This window comes from Taudactylus pleione, unplaced genomic scaffold (genome assembly GCF_031769625.1).
Source record: "Taudactylus pleione unplaced genomic scaffold, aTauple2 ptg000109l, whole genome shotgun sequence".
Lineage (NCBI taxonomy): Eukaryota > Metazoa > Chordata > Amphibia > Anura > Myobatrachidae > Taudactylus > Taudactylus pleione.
In genome coordinates this window covers 12913762-12933830 of record NW_028284511.1, presented here as the reverse complement: position 1 = coordinate 12933830, position 20069 = coordinate 12913762, and the positions used below count along the sequence as shown (strand labels likewise).

The window sequence follows — 20069 nt, the reverse complement described above, 5'->3', positions numbered from 1 at the left end:
ATGCAGGTGCTGTGGCAGAAAAAGACACAGCCATGACTGCAAATGCGTGCATCTCTGCATCAGGCCCAAAGTCTCAAGGGTTTTATAATAAAGTTCTGAGAAGTGTAAACATAGTTCCAGGATATAACAAATGGGAGAATAATAAGTTCTACACACATATCCTATATTATAGGAAGCTCTGCTCACTACCACGGAAGTGAGTCTGAGAAGCATTACAAATTAAGCACTCTAATATACTCTGGCCAGTGGATAACTGGTTTAGATAACACACCAATGCTCCATATTACATAATAGGTTTCATTCATGAATGATGATATATGATTAGATATTCCAATAATACAGGATCTATTGTAATATATACAGTACATGTGGCTGGTACTATATAAATATTAACATTGTTATGCAAGAAATTGATGTACAGTATCACACACAGAATGTGTCATTAGATTGTACGGTTGACCGTTAACATGTATATTGGATGAGTTATATTATGTGCATGATATTGGGCACAACATTTCATGGTTGGCAATTAAAGATCTGTGGTTCAGTTCTCCAGAAATCCAAAACCACCCAAATTTCGTGAGTCGCGGTTCTAGTCTCCTGAGGAGATCTAGATAAATCCGAGTTGTGGTTCTGATCTTTCAGCAGTTTTAAATCAGAATTTCGGGTTTAAAAATTGCAAAAATTACATGATTTTAGCTGTTTTTAAAACTTTTTATAATTTTATTTTTATTTTAAATCCAGATCCAAAACCAACACACTCGAGGGTGGTTTTGCAAAACCAAAACATGAAGATGAATCCAGATCCAAAACCAAAACACAGGGGTCAGAGCACATCTCTACTGCCAATAGACTGTACAACATATTTAAGTGATGTAATCACACAATAACAAGCCCAAACATTTATTGCTGCTACATGTAATGATCTCCATTCTTGTGATCAATAGAGGTTCCTATATATTAACATGTGAAGAAGATACATCACCTGTCCTCAGGTTTTAAAGTGCCAACTACTGTAGATTGCAGATGTTCACATTAACTTACATTAGGAGAAATAAAGCAAAAACACAGGTCAGGGTCCAAGTTACAGACATCCCTTCCAGTGTTAACACTCAACATGAGGATACATGGTCATGACTAATAATGGTATTTTAATAGTTAAGTTAGACAATACTATAGTCCAGTGGTTCCCAAACTGTGCCGTGGCACCCTGGGGTCCCTCAGGGCACTTGCAGGGGTGCCTCGGGTTGGTGGTCAAGTACTGAATAAAATTATTTTTCGGAAGTGTGATAGGCAAAACCAGTGCTAATGGCTTCCAATCAAAAAATATGTGGACAAAAAGAAGTGCAGCCCTGCCGACCACCACATAACTGAACCTAAGGGTGACATATAAGCACAATTTACTTCATTTAAGTTTTGCTGAATTTCTCAATAAGAAACTCTTGGCCTAGGGATGCCGTGGAAAAAATGCTGACGCTCTAGGGTGCCAATTGTGTGACAAAATGCATTTTGGAGTTGGAGTGATGCTATCTGTAGTCCCAGCCAGCATGAAGGAGAAGGGCCGGTTCCTGCATTCAGCCGTGACTCTCAGATGGAGCAGATGATTTACAGTGGTGCGGTGTTTACTGAGCCCCATTTTTTCATGCTTGTTTATTTGGAGACAATGTGAGTGTTCTCGTTGATAATTACATAAATCAGTACTTTATTTTGTGCACTCCCTGTTTTTTGCCATATATATATATATATATATATATATATATATGTATATATATATATATATATATATGTATATATATATATATATATATGTATATATATATATACAGTCAGGTATTTTATGAAAGAGTTATAAGCAGAACAAGATAAAACCATTGTGCATATATACAAACTTGCCTCTTTTTCCTGCCAGCAGTTCTTTACACCTCTTCAGATTTGAGGGCCTGATGCTGTGGGTGATCACAGCTTTTGCGAGCGGCCAGGTGATGGTCGCGATGGTCACGACCATCGGGGCTTGTGACGAGACCCTAGTGGTAGGGTCTCGTCTGACGCAATGCCCAGAGAGCTTCCTGCTCTAACAGAGCAGGAAGCTCTCCACTGTCATCACTGGTGATGTCAGTGGTGCCTCCCACAAACAGCAGGCGTTCTTTCGGGAATGCCTCCGTTTGTGTAGCCACCCTCCCTCACCGCCTACAAAACGGGGCGAGCTGTTGATCAACATCAACAGCTGTCCCTTTTGTAGTGAGCCCCGGAACGAGAGAAATTCTTTCTTGCTCCGGGGCTTGCGCATGCGTGCGGTGCGTGACACGTGTGCACAGTAACCCACCATCGACCCGCTTGCGAGCGCTATGCACTCGCAAATGGGTCTGAATCAGGCCCTGTGTCCATTGGGAAGACTTCTGGGATGAAAATACACTCCCAGCAGCAGGCTTTGTGCTCAAGAATTCTCAAGAAAGACACAACATAAGACTTAAACGTAACATCTGAAATGTTGCATTTGCTGCTCTGTTCTGCTTGTCCACATATCTGCTCTAGTTAAGTGGACAGTGAGTAAATTGGCAGTTTGAAGGCCACTAAATGTGAGCATGTGGTAGAGAATTTAGATTGTAAGCTCATTTGGGGCAGGGAGTGATGTGAATAGATAAATAAAGTGCTGTGGAATATGTGTGCGCTTTTTAAATAACTTGAAATAAATAATAAATAAATAACTATGTTTTTTTTAAGGTCCCTGTACAGGTTGGGAAATGCTTTTCATGTGGAAGCTTTGCAAAGGATTATTTAACAGTCAATTGTTTTAGAAAGCAGTAGCACTCTTGATCCCCTTCTGGGATGAAAATCCACTCCTAGCAGCAGAAGCAGGCACAGGATTCTCAAGAAAGACACAACAGAAGACCTTAAGGGAAACATTTTATTTACCAAGGTGAGAGTTTTTAGAAGTGAGTTTTAGAAGTGACGTTGCTTGCCCATAGCAACCAATCAGATTTTAGCAATAATATTCTAGAAAGTGCTAGGTAAATGTTAAGTAGAATCTAATTGGTTGCTATGGGCAACATCACTTCTATGGGCAAGTCACTTGTAAATATTCTCACTTTAGTAAATTAAATCTGCCCTGGCTTAATCTTAAATCTTGCACTTATCCACATATCTGTGTTGGTTAAGTGGAAGTTTGGAGGCCACTATCTGACTATGTTTTTTTAATGTGCTTTTTCATGTGGAAGCTTTGCAAAGGTTTATTTAACAGTCAATTGTTTTGGAAATCACTACTAGAAGTCTTCCTGGACCCCTTCTGGGGATGAGAAAATCCACTCCCAGCAGCAGCAGGCATGGCATACAGGGATTCTTCTGGGGAAAGGACTGATGTGAATGAGTAAAATATTTTTTTTTAAATGCCTCACCTCCTCCCCTACCCTTCTCCCTCATAAATTTACTTTGGAATCAAAACATTAAATTAAATTTACTACCAATCATCCCTTCCTGTCCCTGCCTTCAACTACACACATACTCCAACTCCCTCAGGCCTCTCTTGAATAATAAAAACATTTGTTTCCTGATTTGCCATGTTGGAAGTTGAACTGCCACATGTTTGTGCCGCCCACTGCTGCCGCTTAGCTTAGTCAGCTAGTTTGGTGCAAATTTTGGGCCTAAACTGGATGAAAACAAATATTGTGACCTTCAAAATTGTCTGGAAACTAGTGAAAATAAATGTTATTGAGGTTAAAAATACTGTAGGAACAAAACAGGCTAATTGTATGTGATTTTAGGTGTTTTTATGATTTTTAAGAAAAAATCCAGATCATAGACCAAAAATAAAAAACAAAACACAGAAGGGAGGATTTGTCAAGACCAATCCAGATCCGAAACCAGGGGAGATACAGAACCAAAACCAAAACACGGGGGTTGGCGCACATCCCTAATTGGTATCTGTATTCACCCCTGTGACTTGCGGTGGTTTATAGAAAAATTGGGATAACAATTAGTGCGCTTCACAAATTAGGAGCTGCTTCAAAGGGTTAGGTGTACACCCAATAGCAAACACCTGAATAGAAATTGAAAATATAGAAATAAACCCTGAGCAAAACCTTAAATTGGGGTCATAGTTGAAAATTCCACTTTTTAGGAATAATAGTCATAAAATCCTTTACAATATCCAGAAATAATGGTTGGATGAGTGTAATAAATGTATTTCACAATACTTCACAATCCAGTCAGTCTGCCAAAAGAAATTGTCTCTTGTTTCCTCTTCACACCGACTTGTAATAACCCCTTGTTCCTCAAAAGATAAAAGGGGACAAATACAGGTCGCCAATAGTGTGATAAGGTTTTATTCAAGACAAATTTATATTTAAAACAACAGCGAGGCTGCGTACCATAAAACCAGGTGTATACAAACACCATCAAGCGTATAATGTATAACTTCTAGAAGGGGTACCTCCTGGGATCAAGAATCTACCTCCTCCTTCCTGGTTAGCCTGGTTACCTCCTCACTGGTTTACCAACGTGTTTCTGCTTATAGAAAGCCTTTATCAAGGTGTATTAAACTAGACTGACTGTTACCTTTAAATACCCCTCCCTCTTCTTTGATTGGTTCATTATTCTGGAGAGGGTAAACACAATTAAAACTCTAGTATTCTCACATAAACTATATAGACATCCATTCCCTTTTTAATACTCCTCAATTTGAATTTAATAATTAATACATTTGTAGATCCAAATAAGTTCTTTTGTTTATAATTTTGAGTTCCACTCCGTAATATGTGTGGAATGCAAATCATTTCCGGTTCCCGATCAAGGGATAAATCTCATTTCTACCTAGACACATTTCATCTATAGCTGGCAGTCATGAACTCCCAGCACAGATTCGGCACATCCGCCGATGGCCCACCTCCCCTCCACTGGGTCTAAACCACTAGTTTTGCCACGTTCCACGCAGCAAACAGGGTGACCCGCATCTCCTTCCGGTAGCGGAAGTGATGTAGATCCATTGATGCGTTCCACCCAGTTCACGCTGTGGAACGCATATTTGCCATGGAGTCCAGACTCCCTCGACTTCCGGTGCAACCCGGCGGATGTGGTCAGGTTGAACTAATGCGCTCCACCTGATGTAAATGGTGGAACGCATAGAATACAATAAAATAAAAATACAATAAAAAAGGAATTTTTCACTTGTTAGTCAGCTTAAATAGTTCCTCAAGTTATGGAATCTGGACTGCCAATATTTTCTTCAGACATTGCCTATTCTCATCATATATACATATGGTACAGAAATATAAATATGATAAATATGATAAAAATTATCCCTATTAGCTAGAATGCATAAAAACCTAAAAATATATAATATGGTATATAAAACCACATAAGAGCATCAGATAAAAATATCAGATAAAAATATAAATATTCATAAAAACCATTTCAATTCGAAGTCCATGTTCATTCCCTTGGGGTGTAAAGTGCCCAATTCGTAGATCCTTTTCATTTCCATTCTTTCCAAATTGCCATCTATTTTTTTCTTTCTCCAATCTTTCTCTATTATTTGGATTCCCATCACTCTATGGATACTATTAATTAAATTGTTATGATGCTCTTTGAAATGTAGAGAAAGGGAGTGTTTTTCAAAACCTTTCTTGATGTTCCTGACATGTTCAGACCACCTCTCTTTCAAAGTTCTCGAGGTTCGGCCCACATACTGAAGTCCACATTTGCATTCTATCAAATAAATGCAATTAACACTGTTACATGTGATGAATTGTGTAACATCATGTGTGGCCCCAGTGGTTTTAGATATATAGTGTTCTAGCTTGCTTGGTTGGTCTACATGGTTTTTGCACATAAGGCACATACCACACCGATAGAATCCTTTGGATTTGATTCTATTATTTCTTTTGATAGGGACCGCACTTTTCACTAATCTATTTCTTAAATTAGGGGACTTCTTATATATAAAAGTGGGTTTGTCAGGAATAAAGGGATTAAGAATAGGGTCTTTCTGTAATAGGTACCAATATTTACGTACCATTTTCTCTATTAATTTATATTGACAATTAAAGTAGTGATAAATGGTATCACTAGCTTATCATCATTCTTATTTTTACTTGTATCTTTTGGTTGCAATAAAATTTCTCTATCTATCTCTCTCATTTCATTAAATGGGGTCTCTAATTCTTTGTTTGAGTACCCTTTTGCTTGAAATTTCTTTTTTAGAGCTTTCGCTTGTTCATTAAAAACTTCAACTTCTGTGCAATTTCGTCTGACTCTACGTATTTGACCTTTTGGTATATTTCTTAGCCACGTGGGATGATGATTACTTGACATATTAATGTAGGTGTTACTGTCAGTAGGTTTCGTATAGTTTCTGGTATGTAAACAGTGGTCTTTAATATATCTATTCAAATCTAAAAAATTAATATCAGTTTTACTCTGGTTAAAAATTAACTGAATATTAAAATGATACGTGTTTAAAGAATCACAAAATTTTCCAAGCTCTTCTTCACTTCCATCCCATATAAAAATAATATCATCAATAAATCTGTAGCACAGTCTAATATGATCTTTAAAAACATTATTAGTCCTGATAAAATGTTCCTCCCAAAACCCCATGAACAGATTTGCGTATGACGGTGCAAATTGGGTACCCATCGCTGTACCCCTAATTTGTTCATAAAAAGTGCCCTTGTGCCAGAAATTTTTTTTATTTAAAATAAATTTAATACTTTCTAAAAATAGATTCATTTTCCTTTTGTCCATTTCACTTTTGTTTAAAAAGAACTCTGTAGCTTCAATACCCATAGAGTGGTCAATAATAGTATATAAATTGCTTACATTGGCCGTTACTAGAATACATTTTTCCTGTAATTCCACATCTTTAATTTTGGTAAGAATATCAGTGGTATCTTTAATATGCGACCTAAGTTTATTTACCTCTGGTTGTAGGTAATGATCCACATAGTGAGACAGATTAGAGGTAAATGAATCCGTACCTGCTACTATGGGTCTACCAGGCGGATCATTCAAACTTTTATGAATTTTAGGTAGTACGTAAAATACTGGAAAGTAGGGGTTTTCTTTAATGATATATTTTGCCTCATTGTCTGTAATAGTGTTATCCTCTTTATATTTATTAATCAATAGGCCCAACTCTTTTTCTATACGTTCACTTGGATTACTCCTTAATGGTTCGTACGTGGTTCTGTCATTTAGTTGACGAGCAATTTCTTTTTCATATTTACCAATGTCCATGATGACAATCCCCCCCTTTATCGGCTGGTTTAATTGTTATTAATTCATTACTTTCCAGACTTTTTATTGCATCTCTTTCTTTTTTACTCATATTTTTCTTTATCTTATTCCAAGTTGGGTCTACTTTCTCAATTTCAGAACAGACAGCTTTCTGGAAGCTTTCTATAAAACACCCTCTGTTGTAAGTGGGATTAAAATTCGATTTAGGTTTAAAAATGTCTTTATAATTCTGACTCTCTCCTCCTTTTTGGGTGAGAAAGTACTTCTTTAGGGATACTTTACGTATGAACTTTTGGAGATCTACATAGGTTTCAAATTTATTTAATTTCAATTGCGGTGGTTTATGACCGCCTGCTTCAGAATGCATGTTATTTCCTGGTTTTATTTAATTTCCTATTAATACATTTTATCAGTTCATGTACTGTGTGGTTCCATATACGTCAATGGATAAAAAAATCTTAAGCTGCTGATAATAGCGCACCCTCCAAGAGTTTGGGTTCCAGTTACTGACAGCCCAGGCCACCAGCTTAGTCTTAGTAGGGATAGTGAAGTACACTTCTTCTTTATTCTCCTCCAACCAGCCAACAGGTGAGAAAATATCAGAGTCAGCCCTGTAGGACATGGTCAGATTGATGAGATTGTCCATAAAGTGTAAGTTTGGGCTGTGAGATGGAGACTCCTTGTTAAACCATACCAAGTACTGATTTGGTGGTCTTGGCATCTGGGGAAGTTGTTTTTGAGAGTAAATTATGTCCCTGTGATGGATAACAACTGCATCAGCAGAAGAAAACAATGTTCTGTTATCTGTATAGAAACATCCACTAATATTAAGGTAGGGTGGACAGTCTTTAAGGGGAAATTTATTACCAAATGGCCAAGTCCATACCAGGATGATTCGAGTAGGTTCAACTGGTTCCATGTTAAGGTTTAAATAATTAATTACATCACTAATTGCTGAGCGACCTACATTGTTATAGAGTGTAAAAAAAATGACTGCAAAGCACAACTGTGCAATACATATCATAAAAGACTTCTTTATAGACAATGTGCTTCCTAAATACTCAATTTGATTATGTACAAACACTGGTATGGTATGTTAATTTTCTTGAAGAGTAGATGTTTCTCACAACTGATGTCACTGTTGGAGAAATAAATAGAATATAATACATCAAAGTGGCAATGTGATGTAATTGTTTCTGCAGAGAAAATGGGCTTTTATTTTTAACACATATTAATGAATGTTATAAGGTACTTTAAGACACCATGTAAATAGGTAGATATTTGGAGGTAAATTTACTAATACCCCTTTCAGAATTACAACCCGGGAAATTTCCTGCTCAGACCCGCGAATTTCTCCTGTGCAAATTCCCGGGTATTTGGTCAAGACCCCCCTTTCACACTACAGTGTCTACCCAGGAAATTCACAGGTAGACCCCTTTCAGACATAAGCCAGGTTTTTTAGTTTTAAATATTACCTGCCTCTCCTCTGCTCTTCCTAACCTATCCCCTCTCCGGTGCCACTGATGATGTCATCATCATGCAGCAGGCAGCCATCCAATCCAAATGCAGCCACTATTAAAATAGTTGATAAAATAAATAATTGCCCCTGCCCTGGTGGTCCAGCACGCTGTGGCTGCGACCCACCGGCAGTCTTCAGCGCCGGTGTGTGTCCCCGGCGTCCGGCTGGGGTTCTCTGTGCCTGAGGACCCGGCCATGGTCGCTGACTCAGTTGTCAGTGCCACAGCCACTGGCGCGGGGGATGGTGAGCAGCAGCGCAGAGCGTCCCTGCCTGGGAGTAGTAAATTCCCGGGTAGCACCATTCAGACAGAAGCAGGGTAATTTCCCAGGACATAAGTCCCGGGAAAAACCCTGGTCGATTGAAGGGGCGGCTACCTGGGAACGTGTTCCCGGGTAGGTACCTTTCAGACAGACTTGGCTACCCAGGAATTTGGCTGAGGAAGGCCATCTCGAGATGTCTGAAAGGGGTATTAGTGTCAGTTTTGTTTTTTTGTAAGATTTCCATTGGGTTTGCAATCCTACTGAATGCAAAACTGATGGAAAACCGACCAAATGACTGACTTTAGAACACTTTAGAACATCAGACCAACTACTGATTATTTTACATAGGCAAGTATAGAAACTGCAGATTTACTAAGCATCAGTTTGCAAACCATTCACAAACTGTGTCCAAATAATAGACTATTAACTGACAGGCATGTTTGAGTTCTAAAACACATTCATTTGGATAACAGCACTTATTAACAACTTTTTCACATGTAAGTTTACCAGTGGCATGACTAGGGAGGGGGGGTCAGCCAGGGTCCAGCCAGGGTCCAAGTTCATGGTTCATTTCAGTCAGTGTAGTGCGGACCGCAATGAGTGCGGACCGCACTACACAGTACAACTCCACTTCTAAAAACCTGCACTTTAATAAATGTACCCCTAAGTAACAAATTTCTCACCTTCTACCTCCAGCCACCAAACTACACTCTCACCATGTGACAATGCTTGTTCTGGTGTGAGTGGGTATATAGGGGTTTTGTGATGTTGAAATTGCATGTGGTATGTTTTATCCTATAGAAAACCACCAGGAAATGTTGGTCTACTTATGGCCTATTTTTAGTTGGTTTTGTCGTTGGATAGTAAATACACATTTGTTTAGACACAAACACACCATCTATACCTATTGGTTTCCATTGACACAAAACCAACGCTTAGTAAATTTACCCCTGGATTGTCTGTGAAATATCTGGTGTTGTGTGCTAGCACTATTATCCTGCCAGGATTAGGATGATGATGCTACAGGTGATGTTGCTGCTGCGGAAGTAAATACACTTGCTGTACCTAGTAGGCTGTCATGATCATAAAGTCTTTTGTTTGTCCAGTTCTGCTTGACCTCACATCCACAGTTTATTGGATAGGTCAATACAATGTTTTCTATAAAGAATGGATGACTTTAACCTCACAGTTCAACTGAGAAATTGCTGTTTGGCAAAAAATAGAATTAAGATGGAATATGGTAGCATGGGCAAAGACCTCAACTAATTTGCTAATATCTGACAGATTAATTGTGTAAATTTAGAGATCCACTGTGTAACAGGATGCTATTTGTTATAATGGATTCTGCTTGCAAACTATTGTTTTACAGACAACTGTTTTTTAAACTATTAAAAGAAAAGGGAAACAGTGCTCAATAGGAACAGATCCTTAGCTGGCTGACCCACTATGAGGTGCCCTACCACATAACATGTGCAGTAAATAGAAAAGAGGGAATTATTTGGGTCAAAAGCTCTGGGATAAACCTGTTTTGATTGTAGGTAATCATGTTAATAAAAACTTGCTTATATGTGTGGATTACTTGATGTTGTGATATACAACACAGGGCCTGATTCAGACTTGGGAATAGAGTAAGACAGATCACAAAACTTTGCATCTGAAACAAAACATATTGAAATACAAGGGGTGCAAATAAATTTTTTTTGCATGCAGGGTAAATACTGTACTGGCTGTTTACATGGGTTGGGTATACCGACAGCGGCATTCCGACAGACAGAATCCCGACACCCATAAGGAAAGAAGGTTAGACTAACCTTTACCTCTACCCCTAACCCTCGCTCCCTGGTACCAAAACCTAACCTCCCACCCTTGATGAAGTCTCCGATGAAACTAGTTAGGCATGGCCAGGAATTGTGAGACTGTGAAACAGTCATCTGTCTACTTCCAGAGGCAGTGCGGTATGCGGCTGGTCACTGAGTACGGAAGATGTCCGGCTAAGTTTACAGACCCACCAGATCACATGTGAAACTTCTAACTGTATGTGAGCAGATTTTATTAAACATTGTGTTTTTATTAGGGGTGAGCGGGTTTGGATTTCTGAAACCCGAACCCCCCGAGCCCCCCCCGTTCCGAGGCCGATCCGAGTCAGGCTCAACTTTTCCCGCCTGACTCGGATCTGAAATCGAGGCAAAACGTCATCATCCCGCCTTCCGGGTCTCGCAGGTTTTGGATCCTATATAAGGTACCCGCGTCGGCACCATTTTCTCACTCAGCTGTGGACAGTGAAGAGGGAGGGTGGGAGTTAGGGCTGGCTGGGCTGTGTAGTGTAGTGTTGTAGTGTAGTGTAGTGTAGTGTAGTGCAGTGTAGTGTTGTGCTGTGCTGTGCTGCACTGTGCTGCTGTTGTCCATAGGGGCTGTGTCCACTACTTCAAAGTCCATAGGGGCTGGCTGGACTGTGTTGTGCAGTCAGTTGTCCATAGGGGCTGTGTCCACTCCAAAGTCCTGTGCAGTTTCCCAGTCCTAAAGGGGTGCTGTAGTGTTGTCCAGGGGGTGCTCTGTCCGTCAGGGGTGCTCCCCCCAAGTGCTAAAAAAAAAAAAATTTTCTGTGTTTGTGAATTGTGTGCACTGTGGCTGCATGTGCATCAACAAAGGAGCAGCGCCAAGCATGCGCCTGTGTCCCGTAAGTAAAAGGCCGGCTGGCTAGTCCATTAAAGGGTGCTGTAACCCCCAAAGGGCACTCCAAATAAAATAAAAAAATAAATTTTTTAGTGTTTGTGAATTGTGTGCGCAGTAGCCACACGTGCATCAACAAAGCAGTGCCAAGCGTGCGCCTGTGTCCCATAAGTAAAAGACCAGCTGGCTAGTCCGTTAAAGGGTGCTGTAACCCCCAAAGGGCACTCCAAACAAAATAAAAATATATATTTTTTTGTGTTTGTGAATTGTATGCGCAGTAGCCGCACGTGCATCAACAAAGTAGTGCCAAGCGTGCGCCTGTGTCCCATAAATAAAGGGCCAGCTGGATTAACCACTAAAGGGTGCTGTAACCCCCACAGGGCACTCCAAACAAAATAAAAAAAAAAATTCTGTGTTTGTGAATTGTGTGCACTGTGGCTGCACGTGCATCAATGAAGGAGCAGCGCCAAGCGTGCGCCTGTGTCCCATAAGTAAAAGGCTGGCTGGCTTGACCGTTAAAGGGTGCTGTAACCCCCAAAGTACACTCCAAACAAAATAAAAAATATTTTCTGTGTTTGTGAATTGTGTGCGCAGTAGCCGCACGTGCATTATCAAAGTAGTGCCAAGCGTGCACCTGTGTCATAAGTAAAGGGCTGGCTGGCTTGTCCATTAAAGGGTGCTGTAACCCACAAAGTACACTCCAAACAAAATAAAAAAAATATTTTCTGTGTTTGTGAATTGTGTGCGCAGTAGCCGCACGTGCATCAACAAAGTAGTGCCAAGCGTGCGCCTGTGTCATAAGTAAAGGGCCGGCTGGCTTGACCATTAAAGGGTGCTGTAACCCCCAAAGTACACTCCAAACAAAATAAAAAAAAAAATTCTGTGTTTGTGAATTGTGTGCACTATGGCTGCACGTGCATCAACAAAGGAGCAGCGCCAAGCGTGCGCCTGTGTCCCATAAGTAAAGGGCCGGCTGGCTCATTTCTTAAAGGGTGGTGTAACCCACAAGGTGCACTCGTCTCCAACAAAAATATAAAATTATTTTCTGTGTTTGTGTGCGCCTTAGCCGCACGTATATATCAATATAACATAAATGGAGGACCAAACTTTCTCAGATAAAAATAAAATAGGGAAAGATCAAGAACCACTTCCTCCTAGTGCTGAAGCTGCTGCCACTAGTCATGACATAGACGATAACATGCCATCAACGTCGTCTGACAAGGCCGGTGCCCAATGTCAGAGTAGAGGAGACATACAATCCCAAATAGCAAAGTTCAGGAAAATGACCTTGAAAAAAACATTTAAATCATCTGAAGAGAAACGTAAACTTGCCAATATGCCATTTACGACACGGAGTGGCAAGGAGTGGCTAAGGTCTTTCCCTATGTTCATGACTAGTGGTTCAGCTTCACATGACAATGGAAGCCCTCCTCCCACTAAAAAAATCAAAAGAGTTAAGCTGGCAAAAGCACAGCGAAGAACTGTGCGTTCTAAGAAGATATCACAAATCCCCAAGGAGAGTCCAAGTGTGGTGGTGGTTGCGATGCCTGACCTTCCCAGCACTGGACGGGAAGAGGTGGCTCTTTCCACCATTTGCACGCCGCCTGCAAGTGCTGAAAGGAGCACCGACAGTCCACTTGCTGATATGCAAATTGAAGATGTCACTGTTGAAGTACAACAGGATGAGGATACTGGTGTAGCTGGCGCTGAGGAGGATGTTGGCGAGGAGGATTCTGATGGTGATGTGGTTTGTTTAAATCAGGCTCCGGGGGAGACAGTTGTTGTCCGTGGGATGAAAAAGCCCATCACGGTCATGCCTGGGCAGAAGACCAAACATTCCACCTCTTTGGTCTGGCAATATTTCTATCCAAATCTGGACAACAACTGTCTTGCCAAATGTAACATATGTAAAGGTGAAATAAGTAGGTGTAGGGACGTTAACCACCTAGGAACATCCTCCCTTATACGGCACCTGCAGCACGTTCATAAAAAGTTACTGTCAAGTTCAGAAACTTTGGCTAAGACCGTAAGCAGTCCAGGGACACCTACATCCCATTGTTCTGTTGTATCCAAGCACCTGCAAACCACACCGTCAACTCCCTCCTCATCAATTTCCTCCTTAGTCAGGATCGGAAGTAGCCCTGCAGGCCATGTCACTGGCATGACTGACTCTCCTATCCGGGATTCCTCCGTAGGATCCTGCATTGCTACGCCTCCTGCTGCTGTTGCTGCTGCTGGGAGTTGTTCATCATCCCAGAGAGGAAGTAGGAACACCACTACTTTTACTAAACAATTGACCCTCCAACAGTCCTTAGCGAGGAGGATGAAGTACGACAGCAGTCATCCTGAAGCAAAACGTATAACTGAGGCCTTGACTGCTATGTTGGTGTTAGACGTGCATCCGGTATCCGCCATTAGTGCAGTGGGATTTAGACAATTGATGGAGGTAGTGTGTCCCTGGTTCCAAATCCCATCTAGATTCCACTTCACTAGGCAGGCGATACCGAGACTGTACAGAAACGTCAGAAAAAGTGTCCTCAGTGTCCTGAAAAATGCCGTTGTACCCAATGTCCACTTAACCACGGACATGTGGACAAGTGGAACAGGGCAGACTAAGGACTATATGACTGTGACAGCCCACTGGGTAGAAGTATCACCTTACGCAGCAACAGCAGCAGCGTCACCAGTAGCAGCATCTCAGAAACGCCAGCTCGTTCCAAGGCAGGCTACGCTGTGTATCACCGGTTTCAGTAAGAGGCACACCGCCGACAACCTCTTAGAGAAACTGAGGGAAATCATCGCCCAGTGGCTTACCCCACTTAGACTCTCCTGGGGATTTGTGATATCTGACAACGCCACCAGTATTGTGTGGGCATTACATCTGGGCAAATTCCAGCACGTCCCATGTTTTGCTCACACAATAAACTTGGTGGTGCAGAATTTTCTGAAAAGCGACGGGGGCGTGCAGGAGATGCTTTGGGTGGCCCAAAAAATTTCAGGCCACTTTCGCCATTCAGCGTCTGTGTGCCGAAGACTGGAGCGCCAGCAAACTCTCTTGAATCTGCCCCGCCATCACCTGAAGCAAGAGGTTGTGATGCGGTGGAACTCAACCCTCTATATGCTTCAGAGGATGGAGGAGCAGCAAAAGGCCATTCAAGCCTATACATCCACCTATGACATAGGCAAAGGAGGGGGTACTCAAGCGCAGTGGAGAATGATTTCCATGTTGTGCAAGGTTCTCCAGCCCTTCGAACTTGCCACATGTGAAGTCAGTTCAGACACTGCCAGCTTGAGTCAGGTCATTCCCCTCATCAGGCTTTTGCAGAAGCAGCTGGAGAAAGTGAAGGAAGAGCTAAGACGGAGCGATTCCGCTCGGCATGTGGGACTTGTGGATGAAGCCCTTCATTCACTTTGCCAGGATTCCAGGGTGGTCAATCTGTTGAAATCAGACCACTACATTTTGGCCACAGTGCTCGATCCTAGGTTTAAAGCCTATGTGGTGTCTCTCTTTCCGGCCGACACAAGCCTGCAGAGGTGCAAAGACCTGCTGGTGAAAACACTGTCAGCTGAAGCAGAACGTGACACGTCAACAGCTCCTTCTTCATTTTCTCCCGCAACTGGGGCTGCCAGGAATAAACTTAGGAATCCTAAGCAACCCGCTGGCAGTGATGCAGGGTAGGCAGGACCAAGTTTGGACATCTGGTCCAGACTGAAGGGCCTGGCAACAATTTCTGACATGTCTACTGTCACTACATATGATACTGTCACCATTGACAGAATGGTGGAGGATTACATCGGTGACAGCATCCAAGTAGGCATGTCAGAGAGTCCATACCTGTACTGGCAGGAAAAAGAGGCAATTTGGAGGCCCCTGTACAAACTGGCTCTATTTTACCTGAGTTGCCCAACCTCCAGTGTGTACTACGAAATAGTGTTTAGTGCAGCCGGGAACCTTGTCAGCGAAAGGCATAGGAGGTTGCTTCCACAAAATGTGGAGAAGATGATGTTCATAAAAATGAATTATCAACTCTTCCAGGGAGACCAGCCTCCAGAACTTACAGAGGGACCTGTGGTGGTGGATTCCAGTGGGGACGAGTTAATACTCTGTGAGGATGAGGATGTACACAACACTGAAGAGGGTGAGGAATCGGTGGATGAGGAGGATGAGGACGACATCTTGCCTCCGTAGAGCCATTTTGTGCAGGGACAGATCAATTGCCAGCTTGTTTTGTGGGGGCCCAAGCGAACCAATCATTTCAGCCACAGTTGTGTGGCAGACCCTGGTGCTGAAATGATTGGTTTGTTAAAGTGTGCATGTCCTGTTTATACAACATAAGGGTGGGTGGGAGGGCCCAAGGACAATTCCATCTTGCACCTCTTTTTTTTCTTTGCATTATGTACAGTTTGGGGCCTAGTTTTTCAAACTGCCATCCTGTCTGCCACTGCAGTGTCACTCCTAGATGGGTCACGTGTTTGTGCCGCCCACTCGTGTCGCTTAGCATAGTCATCCAGCTACCTCGGTGCAACCTTTTGGACATAAAAACACTATTGTGAGGTGTGAGGTGTTCCGAATAGACTGGAAATTAGTGGAAATTAAGGTTATTGAGGTTAATAATAGCATAGGAGCAGAAAAAACAACACATTCTGTGATTTTAGCTGTTTTTATGCTTTTTTTTTAAAACATACAGATCCAAAACACAAAACCCAGAACCCAAAACACAGAAGGGTGGTTTTGGCAAAACCAATCCAGATCCAAAACACGAAGAAAGATCCAGATCCAAAACCAAAACACAAAACACGAAAAGTGGCTGGTGCACACCCCTAGTTTTTATACTATTCTCATGTTTACTCTTTCCCTCTGTGATTGCATTCTAGTCTTTGTATACCTTCCTCAAGCATAAGGAGGACTGGGATTAAGCAGCAATACATCTTAAGAGAAAAGGAAGAAAAAGTCTGGATTGTACAGGACACCATTGCGCAGAGTGTGGACATTTGTACTGATATATATATATATATATATATATATATATATATATATATGTGTGTGCATATATATATATATATATATATATATACATATATGCATGTATATATATATATATATATATATATACACACATATGTGTGTATATATATATCTGTATATATATATATATATATATATATATACTGTATATATATGTGCATATGTGTGTATATATATATATATATATATGTGTATGTCTATATATATATGGCAGCCCCCAACTGATGTTAAGGAAACATTGGCAGCTGTGGTCACAATCGATGTTTCTATTGATTGCCATCACTACTATATACCATAAAAATTGCCATTATTATGGTATACAGCGTTCAAAAAATATTTTTTTTTACAAAATCGTGTTGGATAAGTTTTAAAAAGCTGTTCTTAACCTAATGCAATCATAAAAATAAACGACAATTTCGGAGTGGTTTTTGGAAAAATACTTTGTCAGTTAAGTGGTAAAAACTATAGTAACACATCTCTGAACTTTATATCAATACTCATAAGACTTTATTAACAATTTAACAATAGACTGGTGACTTAATGGAACGTGTCTAATGGGTGCTGGGCAGAGGAAATGCTTAATAAATGGGTTCATTAATACTGTGAAGGGGACATTATTAAGTACTGAATGGGGATATTAATGGGTGAATAGGATAATGAGTGCTGTGTAGGGAGAGCTTTATGGGAGCTGATATAGTGGATGAAAGTGCGAAATGATAATGGGATGGAGAGGAATATGTTAATGGATTCTCAGGGGAGGGGTTGATGGGTAATTGAGGGACTAGTTTAATATGGGGTTCATTGATTCATGGATTCTTCAGGGGAATGGGTGGTGGGTGTGGGGAAGGTAATGGTTGCTGAATATACAAATAATGTTGAAGCGCTTGTTTGAAAAAGGCCAATAGATACTATGAAAACAATTTAATAAAAAACAATAGACATAATACAATAAATAACAGAAATGTGGTATGCAGTGTACTTGAATAAAACGTATTGACTCACCATGTCAATACAGGTTATATAGCTCTCTGTAAAGTGGGACAGTGCACGGATGATTAGAGAGGATTTAGGCCCTGATTCAGAGCCGGACGCTCTGACAGAGCGCACACTCTGAATCAGGGCCGTCCTTTTTAATTCTAGAGCGGCCTCCTGGCCGCTCGCATAGCTGTGGGTGACCACCCACAGCTATAGCGAGTGGCTAGGAAGATGGTCGCGATGGTCAAGACCATCACGTCCATTGGGCTTGCGACGAGACCCTTGTGGTAGGGTCTCATTGTCGCAAGCCCTGGAGTGCTTATGGCTCTATCAGAGCTGAAAGCTCTCCCACTGACATCACTTGTGATGTCAGTGGGGCCGGCCCTAGACGGTAGGTGTTCCCATGGGAATGCCTCCGTCTGGGCAGCCACGCCCCCGGCACGCCCACCAAAGGGGGCGTGCTGTCACTCACTATCGACAGCACGCCCCATTTGGTGCGAGACCCGGAGCGACTGTTTGCCTGTCGCTATCCGGGTCTCGCGCATGCGCATGACGGGGCCGGCTCCTTCATGCGCAGGCGCACTGGGCCAACATCAACTCATTTGCATGCGCTCAGCACTCGCGAGCGGGTCTGAATCAGGCCCATAGTCCTTATGCCGGGATTTTAGAGCAGTGTTTGACACAGCTGGTGAATGTGTGCCATACACAGGTATAGCAATGCTAACTGTCCTGATACCTGTGGCAGTATGGATAAAATCCAAAAACACTGGACATTTCAAATGAGCTAAGAACTGGTATGTCCTTCAGAATGTGTAGGTAAGACAGTTCGTCCAAGATAAAAATGATTAACTATGTACCCGTTATGGTACAATATCTGTTATACACACACACTTACCCCAAATGGTCCTGTGTTGGGTGCAGCACTTCACCGTCCAGCAACACGGGATATTCTCTGTGTGTGTGATGGGCACTCTCCCGCCTGTCAGCAGGAAAGTCAGCCTAATCAAGGCGGCTAGCAGGAATTCCATCTCAATGTCACGGTTCAGTAGCTGCCTGAGGGCCTGTGATAATCCGGCTGTATAGCAACCATCTGTTCCCAGGCGACTCGGTGCCAGTTGGGTGCATGGCTGGTGCAGAGTTCCAAGGGCTCAATAGAGAGACGGCAATCTCATGAACTTGAACAGTGTAAGTCCAGTGCATAAATAGTCTAACAGAGCTATTGTAGTATTCCTTTCCTTGACGCGTTTCTCCGGGATAGAGGGTCCCGGTTTCCTCAGAAGGTAAGTTCATGAGATTGCCGTTATTTATTGTATTATGTCTATTGTTTTTATTAAATTGTTTTCATAGTATCTATTGGTCTTTTTCAAACAAGTGCTTCAACATTATTTATATTTATCTTTTCCTATTAGCAGGTTGCAGATTCTGCTGTTTGGAGCTGCAAGTTTGAGGAATAGATATATTTATATTGATTGGTTGAGAGGCGCACCTTTTACATCTTTTGGTTGCTGAATATAATAATGGGTGCTAACAGGATGGGTAAATGGGATTGGTGGGGTAAATGGTGGTTGTAAATGGGGGTGGAGCAAAATGGGCAAATTGGGTACTCTAATAGATTTACAGACAGGATGTGTGATGTGCAGGTCCATACCAGGTTGTTTTATTAGGGTGCTGCTACCTGCCTGTTTTGCAGATGGAAAAATGCATCCTAACACCTTTCGGAGCACCATGCTGAGCTCTGGACGAGAATTGTTTTGATTGGAGGAGGGTTGTGCCATGCTGCCTCCTATACTTTGAGACTGGGGATTTGAAAGCCACGCTTCTCATGGAGATTTCAGTTTTTTGCCTCCATGGCCATTTTGGAATCTCTGCTCAACAGCCAGAATGAAATCACAGAGGTAAACAGATGTATTTACATGTGTTGTGGTGTGACTAATGGATTGAAGACACTAATGTGTGGCATAATTATGTATTGGGGCACTGATATGCGGCACAATTATGTATTAGGGCACTGATGTGCTGCATAATTATGTATCACGGGCAGGGCCATCAAGAGCAGTGATGGGTCCATGTATTGGGAAGAAGCGTGACCATTTGAGGAGGCATGGCCATACCCCTTGACCAATTTTTTTTGAAAACTACAATGCCAAGCAGTGCTGCATGCTGGTAATGGCAGAATTGTCCACCCCTGGGCAAGAGGCATATAGAGGGGAATGGGTGATCAGTGTGAACAACCACCACCCTGAACACTTGCAGGAAGAGAGAGGAGACTGCTGCTGCTTAGCAGGACCCTGCAGAGCCTAGTACACAGCAGCGTGTGCTGGGGAGAGATTGCTGCCACTGAGCAGCAGCGGTTTCCTCTCTCTCCCTGCTATTGACACAGGCCCCTCAA

The 20069-nt window shown here is 41.9% G+C and overlaps 1 protein-coding gene across 1 annotated transcript in view; it reads right to left on the bottom strand.

Moving 5' to 3' along the window:
- Nucleotides 1-7639: 7639 nt before the first annotated feature.
- LOC148525283 (4-galactosyl-N-acetylglucosaminide 3-alpha-L-fucosyltransferase FUT6-like) overlaps nt 7640-20069 on the bottom strand; it is an 87481-nt gene continuing 75051 nt past the window's right edge. Inside the window, exon 3 of the mRNA XM_088471084.1 lies at nt 7640-8313. Within this exon, the coding sequence (XP_088327210.1) occupies nt 7640-8313 (674 nt within the window). The remainder of the gene's footprint in view (nt 8314-20069) is intronic.